At 51.9% G+C, this 19,768-nt stretch overlaps 1 protein-coding gene across 1 annotated transcript in view; it reads left to right on the forward strand.

Moving 5' to 3' along the window:
- The window catches only part of STK10 (serine/threonine kinase 10), a 52,460-nt gene that overhangs the window by 10,795 nt on the left and 21,897 nt on the right, over positions 1-19,768 (forward strand). Inside the window, exon 2 of the mRNA XM_069772757.1 lies at positions 2,344-2,508. Within this exon, the coding sequence (XP_069628858.1) occupies positions 2,344-2,508 (165 nt within the window). The remainder of the gene's footprint in view (positions 1-2,343; positions 2,509-19,768) is intronic.

Raw genomic sequence — 19,768 nt, forward strand, 5'->3', positions numbered from 1 at the left:
GTGACAGCGTGGCTGCTGGGGTGGCTCCCCCGAGGCTTGGGGGTGAGGGCAGGTTGGTTCGGACCTCTCAGTGGGAGATGATGCTGTGGGGGACCAGGGCACGCTCTGCTCCTGGGTTTTTTCAGCATCCCAGAAGAGCTGAGCTGGCCGGGACCCTGCCGGTGGGAAGCGTGCAATGGCTGACCTCCAAGGGAAGCCCCACCTCCTCTCACAATATTTACTTCCCCTCCTTGGACCTCTCCCAACGCCATAAGTGCAGAGCAAACATAGTGGGGCACTTCTTGCTCCGTTTCGGAAGCGCTGTGCTTTTCCCGGGGCTCGCTCCACCCCGCATCTCCCCCTGCCCCCCTCTGCGTGCCCTTCTCTGGGCATCCGGTGGCAATTCGGTAAGAAACAAACCAACCTGAGCAAAGGAAAACCCCTAATTTCTTCTGAAACCAGCGTGAGCTGCTGTCTTGCGTTTGGGCAGTGAGCCCAGATAGAAATGGATTTGTCCCCCGTGGTAAAGACACAGCTGTCCATGCCAACTCATGCGAATGCAGCAAGTCTTCAAAACCCAGCAGAGACTCAGGGGTCCCTTATTTTCCTCCCTTCATTGTATGCTTTTCCCCTTATTCCTTACCCCCCCTCCCCAGCCTGTTCCTTGGTACACAGTTATACTATCACCTAAGCTATATAAAACTGTTCAGCAGGGCTTGTGGTGTTTATACTGGGAACTAATCCTCCTGTAAGCTCCTGCGTAGGTTTTCCAAACACAGATGTGTAAACTGCAAAGCAATAAGAAAGGTCACAACTGGAGTTTGCCCAGCTCCTCTGGGGATAATATCCACAGTGGGACTTTCTCCCCCGGGGTAGGGGCAGCCCGGAGTGGGTGTGATGGAAGGAAAATGGGTAATGGACTGGAATCACACTGTGGGGGCTCTCCTCCATCAGCGGGGAGCAGAGCGGGTGAGCTATAGGGATTTCTTCTGTCCCTTGATCTGCTGATTCGATGCGCTTCTGGGAATGGCGGGGAGCTCCCGAGTCAAGAGCTCCCGTCTCGCGTGTGACACGTCTCACAGCGAAGCCCGGTGTGCAGACTGTCGCGCAACTGCCCTTTTGGCATTTTGCTGCAGACTTGTAATTCTTGCAACAATTTGTGCAAATTTCCAATTGCAAAATGCAGACTTGTCCTGGCAGTTTTGGGCGAAGCTAACGGATGGTGCTGGGTGGATGATGCTGAAAGGGTCCTGCGTGGATGATGCTGAAAGGGTCCTGCGTGGGAGCAGCTCTGAGGCTCGCCTGGCACTGCCTGCTTACAGATGTTTGCTTTTAGCCAAGCCTTTCCTCAGCTGCCTTTTTCCCCATGCAGGATGGGGGCACAAGAGGAGTGGGGTGAGAAGAACCATGTCTGCAAATGCTTCCAGTCCACCATTAATAGTCTTTTGCTGGTGTGTGGCACCTACAAGCAGAGCAGCCCCCGTGCAGCTATCGGTGACCCCCTCCTAGGCAGTGAGTGCTGCTTGGGGAAGGGTGTTTGGTGGGAAGGAGGTCAGCAAGCTGCTAACCCAAGGGTATGCTCCTGTGTTGTTGTGAGGAATGGGGAGGGAAAGTCAGCAAAAGTTTTCCAACCACTAGGGCAAGGAGGTTTTGATGTTTTTCTGGTTACTTGGTGAATAAGCTGGTTAAAGGGACTATATAAAATGGAGGGGGCAGCCGGGAGAGCATGTGTAGTATTTTTCTTACTGTGATCTGAAGAGCTCACTGACATGCAACACCAGGAATACCGGCCAGTCCTGGGAAATCAAAATGCACCCTTCTTGGTTTACCTACCAATGAGGTGATCCCTACATTTCCATTGTGTGTTACAGAAGAGTGCCCTGGTGAGGGTCCTGATGAGGAAGGGGAGTGTAGGGATGTTCAGGGTGGAGATGGGTCACAGCTGTACTGTGAATTTGGTTGGATTGTCTGTGTACTCAGGACTTCTATTAAATGGAGTTATCGCCTATACAATTAGCAGAGAGCCTCCATACTCTGAGGTTTTCTTGCTTCCATCTTTTTCATGCTACAGACAATAGGACGCATCTCCTTTTCTAAAAGCCTCTTTCTCCCCACGATGGGAAGCGGTGTGGGTGGTAGAGACTGGAGGGAGGAAGGAGGATGCTTTGGCCCTTACACAGCATTCATCCTCTCTGTGACGCTACGGGCAGGTTTAGGAAGAAGAAATGCATCTGCAAGTTTCCATGCTTGTGTTGTAGCTGGTACCAGTGAAGCTGAGGGTGAATTGGAGGAGCAGGAATTGTGCAAGTACTGTGTGCTCCTGGCTCTCCTCGCCTTTGTACTCATGCTGGTTTTGTCTTGCAGGCTAAGAATAAGGAAACCGGTGCTTTAGCAGCTGCCAAAGTCATTGAAACAAAGAGCGAAGATGAACTGGAAGATTACATGGTGGAGATTGAAATACTGGCGACCTGCAATCACCGGCACATTGTCAAGCTGCTGGGAGCGTTTTATTGGGATGGCAAGCTCTGGGTAAGAGGCTGTTGCTGTGTGTGACCTGTGTAGCTGCGTGTGTCTCTCTCTGCAGAGAGGAAATGGCTAAGTTACGGTGAAGCAAAACCTCTGGGGCAGCTTGAAAAATCAGTGTGAGTTAAAAATGACTCACAAGCTGTGCTCTACTCACTGCATGAACAGTGCATGGATTTTCCCCGCTTTCTTCGATGAGCAAACTATCTTCTAACTAAAGCTGCTTATAAATAGCCCAGAGAAGATCAAGAGAACTTCACTGTAAAGTGAAAACTGGAGTTGTTGGGTTTTTTTCACCATTTGGAGTTTGTAAATGTAGAAAATGCAGCACCGGATAAGGGCATCTCTTCCCCACTTAGTCCCTCTTTTGAAAGATCAGATGGAAGGCTAAGCCTGGCTTTTTGATTTGTGCCTTATTTCTGGCTCAGCATCTGTAACACAGAGGCAACTGATAGCAAGAGCTCCATTTCCCATGGCTGTGGAGGCACAGGGACATAAAATGCAATCCAGCGGGTTAGTGCAACAGCTAGTTGTGCTGCGGCTGGAACAGCAGGTTCCTGCATCTCTTTCCCCTAGTCCAGCAGGCTGCTTTTTTTTTTGTTTGGTTTTTTTCCCCCTGCCTGCTGTTTTCTTTGAGTCCCTGGAAGCAGAGGAAGGTCAGCATGAAAGGCACCTTCCTGGGTGCTGCCACGGCAAAAGTGCAAGGAGCTGGAGAGGGTGAGGGCACGCACCCTTGTGTACTTGCCCTGTGCTAGACTCCAGTAACTGTGTGCCTGTGTCAGGATGGTGGAAATCGGGTGAAACTCATGAAACCCATCTCTTGGCAAGTTCATCTGCTCCTTCTTATAACTACGGACAGGTCAGGAGAGTGTCAAGGGTGCGTTCAGCAGCTCTGTTACTTTTTTCTTCTTCTTTTTAATGCTTCAGATACCTTCATGACCTCCCAGCGTACTTACTAGAGTTAAAAAAAGACATCTCAGCTTTTGAGATTTGCAGTTGTGTGAGCTGAGCTGTCAGATCTGTCGGTCCCTGCTTGTTTTGCCAAGGGAGCCAAGGCCTGAGCGCAGGCTGAGCTGCGGGGCTGTCGCTGGAATAACGCAATCCATGTCTAGTTCATTCCTCAGTTAAGCAATGTGGGAGAGGTACTGTTTCATTGGGCAACGTGTGCTTATTCAGCAAGCACCTTTTGCAATGTCAGCATGCGTTGGTGTCCTTATTTAAAAATCCATCGATAAAGCCCCTGACTTCTCTGCGACACCCCGCTCAGAGGGCTGCGGTGCCCAGTGCCGAGCGCTTCCTTCTGTCCGTCTTCTTGCTGTGAGTTGCCCAGAGATTTGGTATTTGGATGGCCGCTAATCGTGATGCAGAGCCCTGGGTACGTTAAAGAACAAAGTAAATATGTGCCTTTCTAGGGAAGTGAAAGGCAAACATCTCTCCTAGGAGAGGACTTGAGATTTGGACAGATTGCAACTGCAGCAAGGCTAATCTCAGCAAAATTAAAAAGGCAAACATACACCGAGCTTGGGCAAGAGATGGGGCTGGTTTATATTCCACCCTGTTGTGCTGTTTTTACCTCCCTGCTCTGTGCCTGGTCTGCCTGAATTTTATACGTTGGCCTTGTTCGTTCTCTCTAAAATGTCAGCCCCCTCCCCTTTCCCCTTCCACCTCCTCCCCGCAATAGGAAGCTTTGCCTTCCTTCCTGTAGGGAAAATGGATTGCAGAGCTCCTTGGCTCTGCTTTTGTCTGAGAAGTGCTTTGTAATGTCATATGCTTGCCGACCTACTAAAATTAAACAGCCTCTTTGAAGCTACTGGAACAAGAGCGTCCTGTATGAGGCTGTCCCGTGAGGGTAGACGTTACGGCCCCATCCATTGTTTTGGGAGGAGGATCGTTCTCTTTATTTAATTATTTGAGTGGCATTTGCATTTCATTGCTCAGGCTGTTCTTATTAATGCTCTAGTGTTTTACTGGCTTTGAGGGAAGTAAATAAGCCAGGCTGTTATGCTTCTCGAAGGGTTCTAGTCACTACCAGGTTTTCCCTAAAGTCAAAGGCTTCCGCTTCTCGGTCACCAGCACTGCTGGGGAAAATTTGCATCCAAATATAAACACCAGCTTTCATTGTCTTGTCCCATATCCCATCCCCACTTCTGTCTGTGTGTTTGTTTTAGCCAGCATTTTGCCGGACCATTTGCAAATGGTCCATTTGTACGATGGGTGCATGGACTTTGCTGCGCTTTTGGCTTCAGGTGGCTCAGGCTTCGGGTAAAACCGCTGTGGGTGCGTGTCTGGTCGGTGATCCGCTGTGGTTTCCTTGTCTTTGCAGCCCAGCGTGGAAGACAATGTTCAAAGTGAGAAAGGGGCAGCAGTGGGAGCACGCAGACAAGCTGGCAAGGGGTCCAGACGTGCCCGACCTCCTGGATGGCAGGAGCTCTTGCGCTCTATTCTAATTTATGGCGCGGTCTGTGCCACAAGCAGTCTCAGCTGGCAGCGCTGAGAGGGGCTCAGTGGTGAGAAGGGCTCTTGCTAAATCAGTCTGTTGACTGTTCTCTGACTCTTGAACTAACAAGGAAAATATGTGAGGAAACCTGGCCTTCAGTGGTGGCTGCTGCTGCAGAAGCTTCCTTGTCCCTGCAAACTGCATTAGGTCCCCGTGGCTCCTCTCTGCCAGGGTTTGGCTTTGTGCTTCAGTAACCAGAAGGTGACATGCAATATTTATGGAGCAAAAAACCTTTCTGTGCAAAGGGAAGTGGCTTATCCTACAGCAGCTGCTTGGAAATCCATAGCGCTGAAATGAAAGCATAAGCCAGAAAATTCCTCTTGCTTTTATACCTGATCGGCGTCAAGCTGAAGGAGGAGGAGAACCCAGTTCTCACAAGGGACAGAGCAGAAGCCCGCTGCGAGCTGCAGGCAAGGGCTTGGAAGACCCCAGTGAGTCCCCAGGAATATAACTGGTGAGATGATAGCAACCAGCATGAACTTCCTCGCCATATAAATACACTGCAGAGATGGTGTGCCCTTACCAGCAGTTGCTATCTCGTTCCATTTCCCCTCCACCTTCTTTTCTTTGGTTGTGGCAGAGGCCAAGCAGTCTTGTGCTGGTTGAAAACAGCCCAGAGAGGCTTGCAAAACTGTGGTGGTGGGAGCTTTCATGATTTTATTTTATTTTTATTATAAGCCCTGTGGCATTTGATGTTCTTTTGCATAAATCCCAGCTGCTGGAAATGGGGGCACCAAATGAAAGCTGAGAATCTCATGCTATTAAAAAAAAAAGTCTGGTTTGAGTCCTTGTGGCTGGGCCACATTTTAAAGTCTCTTTTCCTGAAGTGCGCTATAGGACTTGGAAACACAAAGGCAAATCCTCCTCACCCAATATACATGCAACTTTAAAAACAGACCTTTTAAAGCTATTGTGTGGCTGAGGAATGGGACTAAGGTATGGCTTTTGAATGCTTGGAATCTGCACTGATAATTATTAGTACAAGGGAAAGAAAAACAACAGACCTTGTGTGTTGTGTCCCTCTTGAGGGCTATGTAGTTGGTTTTTGTTTGTTTGGTTGGTTTTTTTTTTTCCACCTTCCAAAACAACACAAAAAGGCTGAAACCTCAAAGGAAGGGACGAACTTTTGATCTCTTGCTTCTGAATCTTTCTGCTGCTTCTGAGTGTCTCCTCTCGCAGACAGAGGAGCGATAAGATGACCGGGGAGGGGAGTCTCGTTTGGAGTGATGAACTCCAACTTTCCTGTGGGAGATCTCTGCTCCCAGAGGATGGTGGTCATCTCCACCAGACAACCCAACACACTGCGGGGGCTGCAGGAAACCCAGGATCCCTCCTGCAGGAGCCTGGCGAGATGCTCCAGCATCGAGCCCTGCAGGGTTCTCTGGAAATTAGTTGAGATGTCATTGGGCCCCACGTATTTAACCGCAAGACTCTGCCGGTGGTGGCACAACTTTTCTAGTGAAGCACCGGGGAATTCTCTTCCCCCTCCCTCCTTTTCTATAAACCGTGGTTGCTATAGCAAATGGGCTTTTGAATAAACAGACGTTTCCTGGAGATCAAAGCAAAAATCACTGTACCATGCAGGTAACTCTGCCTTGCTGGAGCATTTTGGTGATGGTTAATTTAATCAGCTTAGAGTTTCTTCTCACTGGCCCGCTGTGTGGGTATGTAACTCGTATAGTTTGCAGATAGACACCAGCTTTGTAGCTAGTCTTTGTACTTCCCTTAAAAAAGCGTTTTGCATTTTCTGTGGGCAAGCCCTGACCTGTTTAGCCAGGGACTTTTTGGATTGCTACCCCTTTGATATGGATGTTGACTGGAGATTTGGGCATTCTTGAAAATCCTGTATCATAAAGAAATGTTCATTATCCCATGCAGTAGACTGCTGGGCTATGTGAAGCATCCGCAGCTTTTAATTCTCTTAAGTTGGAAATACCTTTTCTTTAAAACAAACAAAAAAAGAAAGCTGATAACAGTATCAGATTCCCTAAGGTTTCCCTTAGCAAAGGGAGGTTATTGTATCTTGCAGGGATGTCTGGCAGGGTGAGCGGCCTGGGCTCTGGCTGGATGCCACAGGGGAGCCTTTTGCATGAATACTGTACCAGAGCAGGGCTCTCCAGGCTTCTCAGTTATCTGTCCCTGAGGAATCCGAGGGCTATTCGTGTCCCTTTAAAATTTCACTTGGCAGGAGAGTTGCGGTCTAAACTGGCCCTTCCTGCTTGGCCTCGTGTTCCTAAAGCTTTGTACCAAACTTCCCCCCAAAGTGCTCGAACAGTTGTTCGCAGCTCGCGAGTGTCAAACTATGCGTATTGCTTGAGCGTACCAGAGGAGAGACCCAGAAAAACAAAATGATCCCAAACCTGCAAACTTTGTTAAACAGCTAGCCAGCGTCCTAGAGAAACAACCCTTTCCTTTCTTTCCCCTCCTTTCCCCCAGCTGCAGAAACTGAAAGCCATGCCAGGTTTGGCTGCACCCCGAGAGCCCCCGAGAGCACGCAGCGCTGTGCTGCTGGCAGGGCTGGGCTCTGGTACCCGTGAGCTGCTGCAGGATAAGCCCCGCTGGGCAAACCGGCGTGGGGGTGGTGTTTGCTGGACCGGTTTCTAAATTCCTACCAGTCCAGAATTTGGGCAGAACTGCAAAACAACCCCAGTAACTTCTGCAGGGTAGGTAGGCGAGGAACAGATGTGGGCAGACGTCTGCATCAGGACACGGCATCGCTGTGCCCCGGGAGGCTGGGAGCGTGGCAGGGTTATCACTGTCTCCCCTCCCTGTCCTTGGAGTCAGCTGGATGCACATCATCTTGGCCAGGACTGGAAAAAGCGATGCAGCCCGGTGGTTTTTCTGACACTTCCCTGGGCTTCCAGCATCGAGCAATTTGCTGTTCGGAGTAGCATAATTGACCTGAGTGGGTTATGACTTCTGCTCCAACCTTGGGACTGTGTCTTCTCCACCTGGGATGCTGCGGAGCGGCCATCTGGGTGGCATCCTCCCTCCCCTCCCTGCCACCCGCTGCCTGCCTGCGAAGCAGCAAGGCTTCTCCCTGCCTCACCCTTGTGCAGGTTGTTTACTGCCTTTCCCCAAGACATGGAGGTCTAAGTCATCTTCTGCCCTCCCCTCCGCTGTAAAGCTGGGCAGTGGGTTGCATGGGATCAACGTATCTGCTCCGTCTTGTGAACGTGAGCTTTAGCATTCAGACTCCTGGCAAGTTGCTGGAAATCCTAGTCTGGGTAAAACTGGGGCTTTCCCTTAAAGCAGGGATGGAAATGGAGTGATTTTGATCAACCACCAAGAAAGACTTATGCGGCAGGCAAATTACCATAGCCCAGCCGAGTTCAAGAGCGCTTCTACAGGTAGCAACATGACAATGCAAACTAGAATAGAAGCCTTTGTCTACTATCCTTTGTATAGGATAACGTTGCAAGAAAGGTTACTGAAGCAATAATAGTGCCTTGTGATTACATATCCTTGTCATCTATACACCATGGAATGCTTTTATAAAAGAGACCTGGTGTCATTATCCTGGTTATTAGAAGGGAGAGTGGAGGCACAGACAAGAATTTGCCTGAAGTTTACTCAGCAGGTAAATAGTACTTGGGAATAAGTCTTATGTGCTGAATCCCAGTCCAGGGTTATAACCATAAGGCCATAGTTTTATGAAAAGAGAACAGCAGACGAGAAGCCTATAGGCAAATCAGTTTTCAAAGCACTTTAAAACTTTGTTTAAAAGTGAATTGCAATAAGCCACGTTCCCACTTGGCTGTCTTACCAAGGGAAATGCTAAGGAACAATGTTTGCATATAAATGAATATTTATGAACTACCTGTGTATAGGAGACAGTACCTTGAAACGTAGCTTCAGCCTATGCCCTGGAATGAGCGATAGATTACAGGTTTAGACTACTTTATTTCAGATAGAGCCTGAAAATTATCATTTGGGAGGGAGGGATGGCCTTTTGCAGACCTTATGGCTTGGGGTGGTTTCTATTGACTTCAAAGTTCTCGCTGAAACAGTTAAATAGCAATATTCTTGTCTTGTGTGGTGAATCCAGACACCTTGTGTTCTGAATTTGGGGATGATCAGAACAAATAATCATTTCTAGGAGATGCCAGGCAGGAGTTGAAAACTTGTAAAGTCCTTTGCTACCCCTTCAACAAGTTGTCCTCCCGGCCAGGTGAGGCTTTGAGGCTGTGTTGGAACTGCTGGCCGTTAATAAAAGCCACTAGGAAACTTGTCCTGGGTCAAACTCCAGCTCTCACGGTGAACTCTGCCCATCTGAAATGCATCATCTATTTTAGATGCTGGCACAAACTTGGGGTGCTTGATGTTGGCAAATCTTCCCACTGATGAAGAAGCAACTTGTTGCTTTTAGCTATTTATATTTGAAAGGATTTTCTGCATTTTGTTGCCCATCCAGTAACAAATGCTTTTGATAAACTGCGTGGCCTCTAATTACTGATTAACCTGGTGAGAGAAGGGGGATCCCAGTCACAGCCCTCCAAGGAGCAAAGGCTTTGCCCCGTGCCCGGGCAGAGAGCCATCGCCTGGGAGTTTTTCTGGTTTCTATAGTAAACAAGAGCGCTGGCCTTCCTCTTGCCATCCCTTGAGTACGACACCGAGAGCCCTGAGCACTTGGAGCCAGTTGTGGTCTGGTCCCTGAAGAGAGTGCTCATGTTTGAGCCTGTGTGTGTATCCATTAACCCTTCCCACAGCGCTCAGCATCCCAGGTACTGCTGCCTCGTTGTGGCTGTGCTGACCCTCTCTGCTCTGCATCTCGTAGCTGTTTGCGTTCGCTGGCCACGGGCGTTCTTCGATTCTCATCCATCTGGGATGCCGGTTAGTAGGTCGGGATGGTGAATTCAAAGGGGTCGGATATCAGCCCTTGTCCAATGAAACTAAATGCCCTGTGTGATTCTAGCAAGGGGAAGGATGCTTTTTGTAACGTCAAAACCATTTGGTTAAACTAAAAGGAGTTTTGATTTGTTCTGCCAAAATTTCAGTAGGAATGGGAATATTTCTGCCAACCTGTGGGGGGGTAGTTCAAGGAAATATTTTGTAATCTCAGAATGACTTAGATGTGAAGAACTTATCCTCAGTTTCTCTGTGATCAGCAGGGAGCTCCGCATTTCAGGAGGAGTATGCAGTGTTATCTGACTTTGTTCACAATAAAGCTTTCCCACTCTGACAGTCTGTAAGCCTTGGGTTTCCTCACTTGCTGCCCTGCATCTTCTTTCCCCCCACTCATTATGGGGACAGACTTTTTTTTTTAATTTCAAATATTTTTCTCTGTAGGTTATTTTGTTCAGAAAAGGGGGGGGGGAGAAAAGGTTTATTATCTTTAAAGTCTCTGAATAGTGTCCTTGTCTGTATGGGAAAATTGGCAAGCTTGGAGCACTCTCTTACAGAGAGCTAATTATTTCGCTTCCACCTACAGCATACTTGCCATGTCAGACAAGCTGTTGACGTTTGTGCTCTGCTGTGGCAGCAAAGAGGCTTCTGGTGGCTTCTGTATTGTTTTATGGCCTCTCCAGTGTGTGCTGAGGGCTGGCTGTAGCTGGAGGGGAGTGCGTTGCTGGTGGCTTTTTCAGGTGCCGGTGGTTCTTGGGTGTTCGTCCCCTCTTGTGTTTGTGGCACGCTGGGGCTCTAGAAATGAGGTTGGGAAGGATGGCGTGTGTCCTCGGTGCGTAGTAGGCTGCTGTAGCGTCTTGCCCTGTCTTCAGCCCCCAGCAAATAGCTGGAGCAGCTCAGCCTTGCTTTGAGTCAGCCCATCTGGCTTACAAGCAACGCTGGCGTAATCTGTTCCCCGTTTTCTTCCAGCCCTTTGGCATGTGTTGGGTGAAAAGTGTTGGGCCGGAGGGTGGTGGGGAAAGTGCCAAGTTAAGTGGGCGTAGGAATGAGATCCACCTCCTCCCTCTGCTCCGTAATGTAAACTTAATCCTTGGACTTCAGTCAGAGCAGGGCAAGGCTGGCTGAGATACTGGGGGGAGACTCGACATGCTTGCAAACAGAACTTCACTGGCCAAACAGAACTTCACTGGCCAGCATGGCCCTTGATTTTTAAAGGAGAGAGTAGATCTGACCAAATCATATTTAAAAACCAAGGTGGTGCTCCCCAAATCCAGCCCCTGTGGTCCTGTGCTATGGGGGGAAGAGGGGAGCTGCTCCTGGGAGGGCTGATCCAGCGTTGCTCGTCTTGCCTCTTCTGGCAGCCAGCAGGACAGCATAGCTTTGCTGTTAACCACCAGAACTTGGGTTCAGATGTCAAACAGATGGAGTAAAGGACGTGCTCCTTGACCGTGCCTAAATATATCACTGTGTTCTTTCCACCAGCAAGGAACGGCTCTGTCCTCTGGGGTTTGTGTCGCTCAGAAGCTGAATCCCCTTTCTTAGTCCTGGCAAGTAGAAATGTGTCCATAGGTTTTGCTGGAGCCACGAGGATGGGCTCAAGCCCATCAGCCCAGGGGCTGTGCTGGGCTTGGAGGGACAGGGGATGGAGCCAAGTGGGGTGGCTCTTCACCCTGTGCTTGGGTGTTTGGAGATGTTGGGTGCAGGCAGAAGCCCCGAGAGATAAGCAGGGCTGGATAGAAGCTGTTCATGGGGAGAGTCCCTGGCCTCCCTATGTGTCCAGGCCATAGTTGGGCTGCAGAAGCGGTGCTGGCATCTCAGGGTACATCTGGAGGTTACCGTCCATGTCCCAGATGGCCGCTCTGCGTGCGGGATTAGGCTTTGCCTGTGTGCCTCTGGCACGGAGTGGTCTCAGGGTGGAGCTTGAGGTCTGGATCCATCATTTATCTGGGTGGCTTTGGGGCAAATGGCCATCTATGTTCTTTGTGCTACACTTTGTATTTGCTACAGCCAGTGTTGCTGAACTAGGGGCATCCCCTCCAGGGGTTTTGTGCAGATCTTGGCCCCCGCTCCAGATGCTCCTGACCTTGTCCGAATCTTCTCAGACTGCTGCAGTAACACGCAGAGTTTGAGAACAGAGCTAGCTGTTGCCTCTGTCCTTTATTTTCCACGTCACGTTGATTATGGGGCTGAGCAGTAGTGTGGGATGGCCACCAGCAAGCTGCTGGGTGACTTTGATACTGAAGAAGTGGATGGGAAAGCTGGCGTTCGGTAGCTAGTGGACAACCGTTGCAGGTAATGGGGCAGGAAACTTTCTGCTCTTCTAGTACCAGGACTGAGGGCTGTAGGAGGATGCTTTCCTGGACTTGCTCTGTCTCCTCTGCCTCTGAGTCGATACCAAAAGCCCTAGAGACTGTCTGGGCTCTCGACTTCCCACCGCTCCTGCAGGGCTCAGGAAGGAGCCTGTCTTGCCCACGGCGGGTGATCCAAGTGATCCAAATGCCGGGAGGAGAGACCCGCCTTGCCATGACTCCTCCGTACCCTGGTCTAGACTGTTTCCTCCCAGCCCTCCTGCCTTCTGCCTGCGGTGCCAGGGGAGTCATCCTCTGCTACGGGTGCCATGGTGCCGGTGCGGGCTGTGTGAGGGGTCTCTGGGAACCCCAGTTCCTGCCCTGCAGGGAGACTGTCCCCCGCCGAAGCCAGGAAACATTTTGGGTGGGTTGGAGCACAGTGCACGCAGGGGTGCTGTTCCTACGGTGGGCTTCTGCCGTGCTGCCCGGGAGGGGGGTGCCCGCCTGCGTGTTTGCTCTGGAGGGGTAAAAAAGGGTGAGGAAGGCGCTGCAGGCTGCGAGTCCCCTTCCGATGGTGGAAGGGCGGCACCGGGTTTTTGTGGCCGAAGCCTTCGCCCTCGGCGGCTGCGGCGCAGGGAGCTCGGCGAGCCGTCCCCGTGGGGCTGGGGGCTCTGTGGGAGGGACCGACCTGCCCGTGCCCCGCTGGAGGGGCTGCGGTGGGGGCCGGTGGGGAGAAGGGAAGGGCTCCGCAGCTGCAAAGGCAGCGGCTGTTACTCAACGCGGCCGTCTGTTGAAATTCGGGCAGCGGTACGTGCCTCGCGGTTTTTGCCCACGGTGATGCTGCCTCGGAGCGCTGCCTCAGCTGCCTTCTCGCCTCCCAGCCACCAGTTTCGCTGCGGTGGGAGGAGGATCCAGACTTCCCCCTTTGGGCAATCCCCTTACAGTAAAGTGGGGCCTGCTCTCTTGCTGAAAAGCAGCTTTGTAAAATCCACCGTAAGGGGGTTTCTTTCCCCCTTCCCTCCTGCACAGTAGCACAGGCGGGGTCCTCTCTCTCCCCCGTGCTTGTCGCGGGGCTGAGCAAGCCAGTGCCTCCAGTGTGAGGTGGCTTTGGCAGTGATGTCCATCACCTGGGTGCATGGGAAGAAGGGTGGGCTTTGCTCGCAGCATCACTGACTCAGCAGATCAGCCCAGCAGGCAGGGTGACCGCAGTGGCAGCGGGGGGGGGGGGCTGCTGCAGTGCCTGGGGGTGTCGGGTGGTTGTAGACGGGAGACCCTGTTAACTGTTCTGTACCGTACTCCCACCTACCCTCCATGTCAGGCAGGTCGTCTCCTCTCTCTGCAGCACCAGGATAGCCTGGAGGCAGCTGGGGGCCCCCAACTTGCTCAGGCTTGCTCTCTTTTTTTTTTTTCTTTTCTTTCTTTTTTCCTCTTCCCTTTGTTGCATTTTTGCTGAATGCGAAGGATTTCTGCCCCCTGCCCTGCCACGCTGCCCCTGAATCACAGGAGCGGTTGTTGTTTGCCGCATTTCTTCCGCTTTTCCAGTAAGCGGGTGGGCGATGCCAGGAAAGCCCAGCGTTCCCTGCTGCCGTACCCACTCAGGCACGTCTGGCCCCGGCACCCTCCTCCTGCCTCTCCCTCCTAGGTCCGTGCATGGTGGCAGCCTGGGGACCTGCCACCCTCCTCCTGGTGCTCTCTCCCTGCAATGGCAGATCTGCACGGGGAAGGACCGAAACCGCTGATGACAAGCGTGGCTGAGGCCGGCTGTCGCGCACCCTGCTCCTCCTTGTCCTGCTCGAACTCGGAGAGCACGGAGATGGAAGCGACCACTGCTAAAAGCAGCATCCCCCCAGAACCTTTCTGCCCACTCAGCATCCTGGAGAGAGGGGAGGTGGAACGGGTGCGGTGGGTGGCAAGGGGGCACCCTGGAAAGCATTCGCCTTGACCAGCTCGGTCTATAAATGGAGCACCATTTACTTTACCGCATTTACATTTCTTCTCTCCCCAGTCGCTCCGTGTCAATACAAGGCAGGAGAGCTGGCAGCTGTGCCAGAGGGTGCTTTCTGCTGTGGGTGGCAAGGATGCCTCTAAGTTACCCCGTGAAGGTGGCAGAGCCACGAGGCTGCGCGTGGGCGATGGAGGCTCTCGTGGCAGCAGGATGCTGTGGGTTACCTTCTCCCTGGCGGCAGGCAGCTGCTTAAACAAACAAAATGAAACCCTCTGCTGCAGATTAGGAGAGGAAATTGCTGAAGTACTTCAGTTTTGAAGCAGTTTCTGGGCCAGGCAGAGTGGATCTGGGGGCAGACAGATCCCGGGGACACAGACAACCTCCCGTGCCTGCCGGAGCTGATGCTCAGGGCTCCGCGGGAGGTGGGTGGTTGCAGTGCTTAGCATGGCGTGCACCCAAGTAGTAATGGCCTGGGTGCTCTGGAGCACCACTACGACTCCAGAGCAATTGGGCTATTCAACATGCAACTGCAAAAGCGGCAAAAATCACAGGAAAAGCCCGCAGGCGCCCACCACCTCCAGTGACTTGGGAGCGACTGGGCTGCCAGCCAAGGGCTCCTCCATCCGAAGGGGACCCGGCGGCCTCCCTGCACAGCCCGCTGCGTCGTGGGAAATGCCTGGCTGCCCAGGGCCGCCACCGCAGAGACGAGCTGCCCCCAACTTTCCCAGCTGATGGCTCTCTCCCCCCCCTCCTTTTCTGACTGGAAGAGGCATTTCTCCAGTACTGCTGCTGAGGGAACAGTTCATGGGCCTCTGCCCTCTGACATGCCAATCGGATGAGTAAGAGCTGGGCTGAGGGTGTGTCCTCTCCTCTTAATTGGGCTTCAATTGCAAACCTCAGTTCAGGGACATCAGCTGTTCCACCCTTGGCGACTGTGCAGTGTTTGGTAAAAATACCTTTCAAGATAAGCTTTTTTTTATTCCTTTTTTTTTTTTAAAGTAGAAAGTTCTAGGAGTTCAAACACACCCAAGAGGCAGGACCAGTTTTGCCCAGGGTGGGAGGAGCGAGCAGGTTCTCCGTCCTACCCAGGAGGACTTCGGTACCTGGGCAGGAGACGTCCCTCCTGGTTTGTCAGACCCAAAAACTGTGCTGGGCTCTAATCCATCCTTGGTTTGGTTTCTGAGTTAGTGTCCCTCTGGGCCTCTCCTGGTGTAAGGTGCTGGAGGGATTCTCCTGGCACAGTGTCTGATCTGCTGTCTTGAGCTGCAAAGTCATATAATGCTTTTTCATAACGTGTGGTGCCCCGTTACTTGGGTACAGATTGAAGACCTGTGTCTTTAAGAGCATTTAATTTAAGCCATAGCTGTTTCATACATATGTATGTATATTTATTCTCCTGGGCAACCCCAGGCTCACTGGACCCTGCTTCCTCTCCTCCCAGGCAGTCACTTATTACTTGAGCAGCTGAGAAAAGGGCCCCAGCCCCCTCTGCATGCTCTGCTCCCACTTGGGCTACAAAATGCTTCCAGGTCCTGCTGTGCCTAAAGGCAGGATTAGGATGAGCCATGGGAGAAATCAAGGTCACCAGCAAAGCCCTTTAACTTGAGTGGACTTTTGCTTTCGAATTTAAGTTTAAATTTAATTTTGCCAATGCAAAAGTTTCTCGAAAGGGAAAGATTATGTAGCTTCTGCATGCTGACATCTTCATTCATGCTGTTTCACTAAAGGTATAGGAGAAAAGGGCCCTTTTTTTTTTTTTTTTTAATAGCAGTGCTCAAACTGTGGTACAAAGGTTTTGAGAAGTAGTGAGAGCGGGTTCCTTTCTCTGTCTTTAAACCAGCTGCCCAAATCTGTTCCTGTGCGTGCAGCTCGTGTGTCCCTGTCGAGCTGCAAATGAGCCCAGCGCGGTGGCTTGGTTTCTTGGCGGTGGTGTCGGAGCTGACACCACGGGGCTCTGGCTGTGCTGGAAGGCAGCCGTCAGTCGGTCGTGTAGCTCCTATAGCTCAGGAATGGGAGCTAGTGGCAAATTTTGCTCGTGCCTGCGAAGTGTAGTTGCAACTGCCTACGGACTGAAAAACTAAAATGCTGATGGCGTGTAATCCCCGGGACTGATAACAGCTTTGAGGTGGCAGCAGGAGGGAGAACTCCGGTTGCTGCTGCGTGTGCGCTCTGGCAGCCCAGCGCAGCGGAGGGGCTGGGCAGCCTTCGGCGAGGAAGTCCCTGGATTTCTTGTGCGGAGGAAATCATTACGAACAGGATGTTTGCTCCAGCCCCGTTCCAGGCTGCTCTCTTCAGACCCTGCAGCGGGTGCTCAGACCCCCCTCGCCTGGACCCTACGCAGATGGAGGGGGAGGTGTGGGTGCTCCCGCCAGCTCTAATTAGTGTGAAGGAGCTGCTTTCAGGATGTCAGCGTTGGGGCAGAGACCCCCATGGGTCTCGTATCTCTGGTTCACGAGACCGCGGGAGCTTTTTTGGCACTGGGTGTGTGAAACCTCTGTTTTGCGGTGCTGCCGTGCCTCTGTAGCAAACCCTGTGCTGGGTCCCTGGTCTTGCAGGTCACAGGGGGTTTGCTGGGGACAGACGAGCACAGCGCAGGCAGCTGCCCAGTGTGGCTTTGAGAGGTGACGTGAGATTGTCACTAGAGCAGTTACTGCTCCAGCTGTGGCTTGGGGACACCTCAGTAAAGGAGTAGTCAGCCCATATATCAAAGCACATGGAAACAGCCCTAAGCGAAGAGTTAAACTTTTTGCAGCCCTTGGGTAGATCACCAGCCTCCTGGCTGCACAGATGCACAGGCTCTTGTCCACAGTTCTCTTCTGAGATCCTCCCAACCCGTTCCGGAGCAGCAGGCTGCCCGCCCAGGGTGTCAGCTACCACCTGCCCACCCCAATCCCCACTGTGGGTCTGGGGAGGGTGCCTGCACAGCCGCCGCTCTCCGCAAGCTTCCTGCATCCCCCAGCTCATACACAGAGACAGCCCTGTGCTGCTGCCACCAGGCCTTCCTACCTGCTGCAATGGTAAAATGTTTTTTTTTCAGGCTGGCCCTGCTCCTGGAAGGAAGTGTGTGTGATGTATGCGCTATGGGATTGCCAGTTGCATTTGTTTAAATCAGGTTTTCTGGGCTGAAACGAGCCCATTAGGTTTTTGGATGTTCAGACAATCTGGCCACACCCATAAATTATTCTTTGGCATCTCTGCCCTTGTTGAAAATGCATATTTTTAAGTTTTCCATATTTCCCATATTCCCAGTGCCTGGCTTGCAGCCTGCTGTGCCTGCATAAACATACATGGTCATGCTGGTTCAGATGGACTGATTTCCCTAATTTTCTCATTGCTAGACCACGAACCCGAATGAAACTTTGTGAGATGAAATGCATCCCACACAGATCCAGAGTAGGGTGCGTTGTGCTTGGCCCTTCCTCATTTAAAAGCTCAGCATGTCTGCCCAGAGCATATTTCAGCTGTGCGAGCCAGGTGCCTGGTAGGAAACCTCAGCACAGCATCTGCCCAGGGCGGGGGGGGATTGCATTGGGCTCCCAGGGACTCTGCTGACCAGGGCAGCTGTGGCTGTTACCCAGCTGGGTGCCCTCTGTGTGTCTCACCCCTCAAAATTAAAATTACATTTCTTAACCTGGAGGCTGTCTAAGAGGAGCTGCATCTGATGCCAGTGGACTTCATTTAGTTGGGACACACAAAGAGGCAGAAGCTGTAAAGCTGCTTGCTGAGCATTAACACGGAAAGCACACAAGTCACCTGGATGGCAAAGGCCATGTTAGCGGCTGATTCAGGCTCAGCTGTTTGAAGTTTTGGGACTGTTTAAATTCAAGAGCTGAGTGAGCCTAGTAGCACAGACAAGCTTCTCATCCAGCCTTCTCTACTGACTGAATGTAAGGGAGGCTGTTGCTTGAACCCAGAGACCACCGTCTTTGGGCAGGTGAGTTCCCGAGGTGCCTGGATCGGCAGGAGCAGGGCTAGTGGGAGGTTGGATGGTCTGGCAGAGGACAGGTCCCATGGGCAGGATCGTGGTATCGCTGTGCGGAGGTGCTGTCACAGGGCTGGCTGTGCCAGCAGAGCCCCGCACGTCCCCTCAGCCTCCCAGAGCGAGGGCAAGCCCTTGCCCTCCCAGTTGGCAGGTTGGCATTGGTGTGGGGCTTGTTTGGGGTTTGCTTCTAGCACTTTGGGCTCCGAGGAGCGCAGGAAGGGCTGGTGTCCACTGGTGGTGGTAGTCTGCTCTGATGAACGTGATGAGGAACTATAGAAATACTTTGTTGAAATGAGCCTCCTAGAGCTGTGTTGGGGTCATGGTGGGGCACAGGGGTCCAGTGGGGATCTCTGTGCCTGGGGAGACCATGGCAGGAGGCAATTCTTTCCTTTCCCTTTGCTAGTGAAGCTGCTGACGCTCTGGTTTAAAGTATAAACTCAAGCAAGAAAAAATGTGTTGACATGGCCCATTTGTGTGAGGGCTCTGCTGTCCCACTGGTTTCTTCCCTGCCAGGCTCCTGCTCAGCTCCGAATTGTGCATATTTATTCTGGTTTGCAAATGGTTCGAATGTCTTCCCAGTTGCTTCTCTCCATCTGCCTGCTCCAAACGCTTCCCCAGCCCTGGCCTCTCGTTATTCTTCTCCGCTTCCTCTGACGGTGCCTGTGTCGCACTGCCCAACCTGCCTGGGTTTCTTTTCTCAGCATTGTCTCCCCTCTGACTCTTGGACCTGGGCCAGTCCTCGCAGAGCAATTCAAGGTTTGCTGCATCCCAACACCTGATCCTGCTCCCTCTTCTCCTCCAAAACAAAGCAGTTGTGTCTTCCACCACGATCCAGGTCAATAATAGCATTTGCCTCGTCCACGTGTAGGAAGTGCAGGACGAAAGGGTGGGATTGCCTGGAGCTGCAGGATTAGACCACGGGAAAGAGGGACCTTGAACCTTCTCCCCTCTCTCCCCTCGGCTCCTGGTCCAGTGCTTAGAGCTGTGTTGAATAACATGACGTCCACTTTGAAGGGCTTAGAGAGCTGTGCTGGTAAACACTGCCTTTGGTTTGTTCAGTCGTTGTCCTCAAAATAACTCTGGCATTTCACCTCTCCGGTATGTTGCCCTGTGTCGCCTCGACAAGGAGAGGAGCTTGTCGGGGAGGTGAAGCATCTCTTGTCCCTCGTAACCTCTGGCTGCTTGAAATTTTAATCTGTTTATCTGAGCAGCCTCATCTGCCCCGAAGGGGAGCAGGGGCTGGCACTGAGCCTTAGCCCGGAAAGCGCTCTGGCTGAGTTTGTGCAGAGGTGAGGGGAAAGAGGACGCACATCCCAGAGATGCTGGGGAAGGGCCCACCCAGTGGGTGCTGCCCACCCTGTGGGGGGACAGCAGGGGCCAGGCAGGCAGGTGTGGGCGACTGGCAGGACTCTGCGCATGTCCCTGGGAGAGAAACAGCATCAATCTGGTGAATGTACTCGACCTCTTTATTGACATAGTTTGCCTTCAAATTGCTCAAAATCGAGAGAGCAATGAACTACTGAGCAATGGGGGAGGAAAAAAAAGTGAAAAAAAATTAAAGACCCGACAGCCCTCTCCATCTCTTCTTTGCCAATTTGCCAAAGAAAATCCTGCCTGATTTCTCCCAGCCACGTCAGCTCCCAGCTATGACAGCTATCTCATCCTGTTGGCAAGGCTTCTCTCTCTAGCAGCCCGTGCTTCAAAATGCA

This window comes from Haliaeetus albicilla, chromosome 27 (assembly GCF_947461875.1).
Source record: "Haliaeetus albicilla chromosome 27, bHalAlb1.1, whole genome shotgun sequence".
NCBI classification, from domain to species: domain Eukaryota; kingdom Metazoa; phylum Chordata; class Aves; order Accipitriformes; family Accipitridae; genus Haliaeetus; species Haliaeetus albicilla.